The following is a 1129-nucleotide window of genomic DNA, read 5'->3' as shown; positions in this document are numbered from 1 at the left end:
AATCACTTCTGGCCAATCATACTTTTTATCCACACATTCCATAGGGCCCACAACATATAATAACTTGAACTTTAATTTGATCACTTCCAAAACATGCACTGAATGTGTTATAGCTATGTATAAATTTGACCTCTAATTAGATGAAAGAAACTGTAAGAAAGTGGCATCGAAATGATAGAAGGCGAAGGCATTGTCTGTATTTTATTAGGTATTTTGAACCTTCTATAAATTGGGATCATTATATTCCAATGCATATAAATTTCAATCTCTATGTGAATTGCATCAGTAGTGTTACAGAGCATCGTATTCATGGTCAGACATGCATATACCAGTGTTTTTTCTTCATTATACCACAAATGCAATAAGGTTCGGGTTCTTTCTTTTTGCAGTCGACGTCAGGTGCCAGCAGTATATCTCAAAAGGCTGCAGTTGCCGCTTTAGGAATGGGATATGCTGGTGGAGAGGCAGTGTCAGTTATGGTCAAGGCATTCCAAGAGCGGAGAGATTTTCTGGTTAAAAGCTTTGGAGAAATGGAGGGAGTTAAAATCTCGGAGCCTCAGGTAACTGCTCAATTTCGTTTTTCCTACTATTCTTGCTACTGGATAATACATAAAGAGATATCTAATTTTTGTAGTGTAAAATAAGTCTTTTCTACCTTCAAGGTGATACATAGCTTTTCGTGAACACTTGCAGGGAGCTTTTTACCTCTTCCTTGATTTCAGCTCTTACTTCGGATCGCAGATCGACGGGTTTGGTGCCATTAATGGTTCCGAGTCCCTGTGCCGATATTTGCTTGACAAGGCTCAAGTAAGATCTTCGACTCTTCGTGCATGTTCCCTGCTGAAAATAAAAGTTAAAACACCTTAATCTAAAAACACTTGTGTGATGTTTGAGATGCTGGGCAGTTTGAAGTTTCGTTATTGTTGCATTTTATAGAATCATGAGTGGTAGCAAGCTAGAAAACCGTGTAACTTCTACAGTTGCTGCCTTCTTTGTGGTTTTTAAAGGGTTTGAGATGGGCATTAAGCTAAAAAATATGCAACAACTCACCGTAAACAATTTATGAAAGCATCTAGGTTCAGAATTCTACGTCTAAAAATAATGATTCTGATTTTTACGGCATTGAAAA

The 1129-nt window shown here is 37.6% G+C and overlaps 1 protein-coding gene across 1 annotated transcript; it reads left to right on the top strand.

Moving 5' to 3' along the window:
- Nucleotides 1-366: 366 nt before the first annotated feature.
- On the top strand, nt 367-882 carry LOC111386783 (bifunctional aspartate aminotransferase and glutamate/aspartate-prephenate aminotransferase-like; the record flags this gene model as incomplete). Its single annotated transcript, XM_023011257.1, has 2 exons — nt 367-560; nt 694-882. Coding segments are annotated over 2 exons (368 nt in total), but the record flags the coding sequence as incomplete, so codon positions are not given.
- Between the last annotated feature and the right edge of the window lie 247 nt (nt 883-1129).

This window comes from Olea europaea, unplaced genomic scaffold (assembly GCF_002742605.1).
Source record: "Olea europaea var. sylvestris unplaced genomic scaffold, O_europaea_v1 scaffold37229, whole genome shotgun sequence".
In the NCBI taxonomy this organism is placed as follows: Eukaryota; Viridiplantae; Streptophyta; class Magnoliopsida; order Lamiales; family Oleaceae; genus Olea; species Olea europaea.
This window is presented reverse-complemented; position numbering and strand designations above follow the sequence as displayed.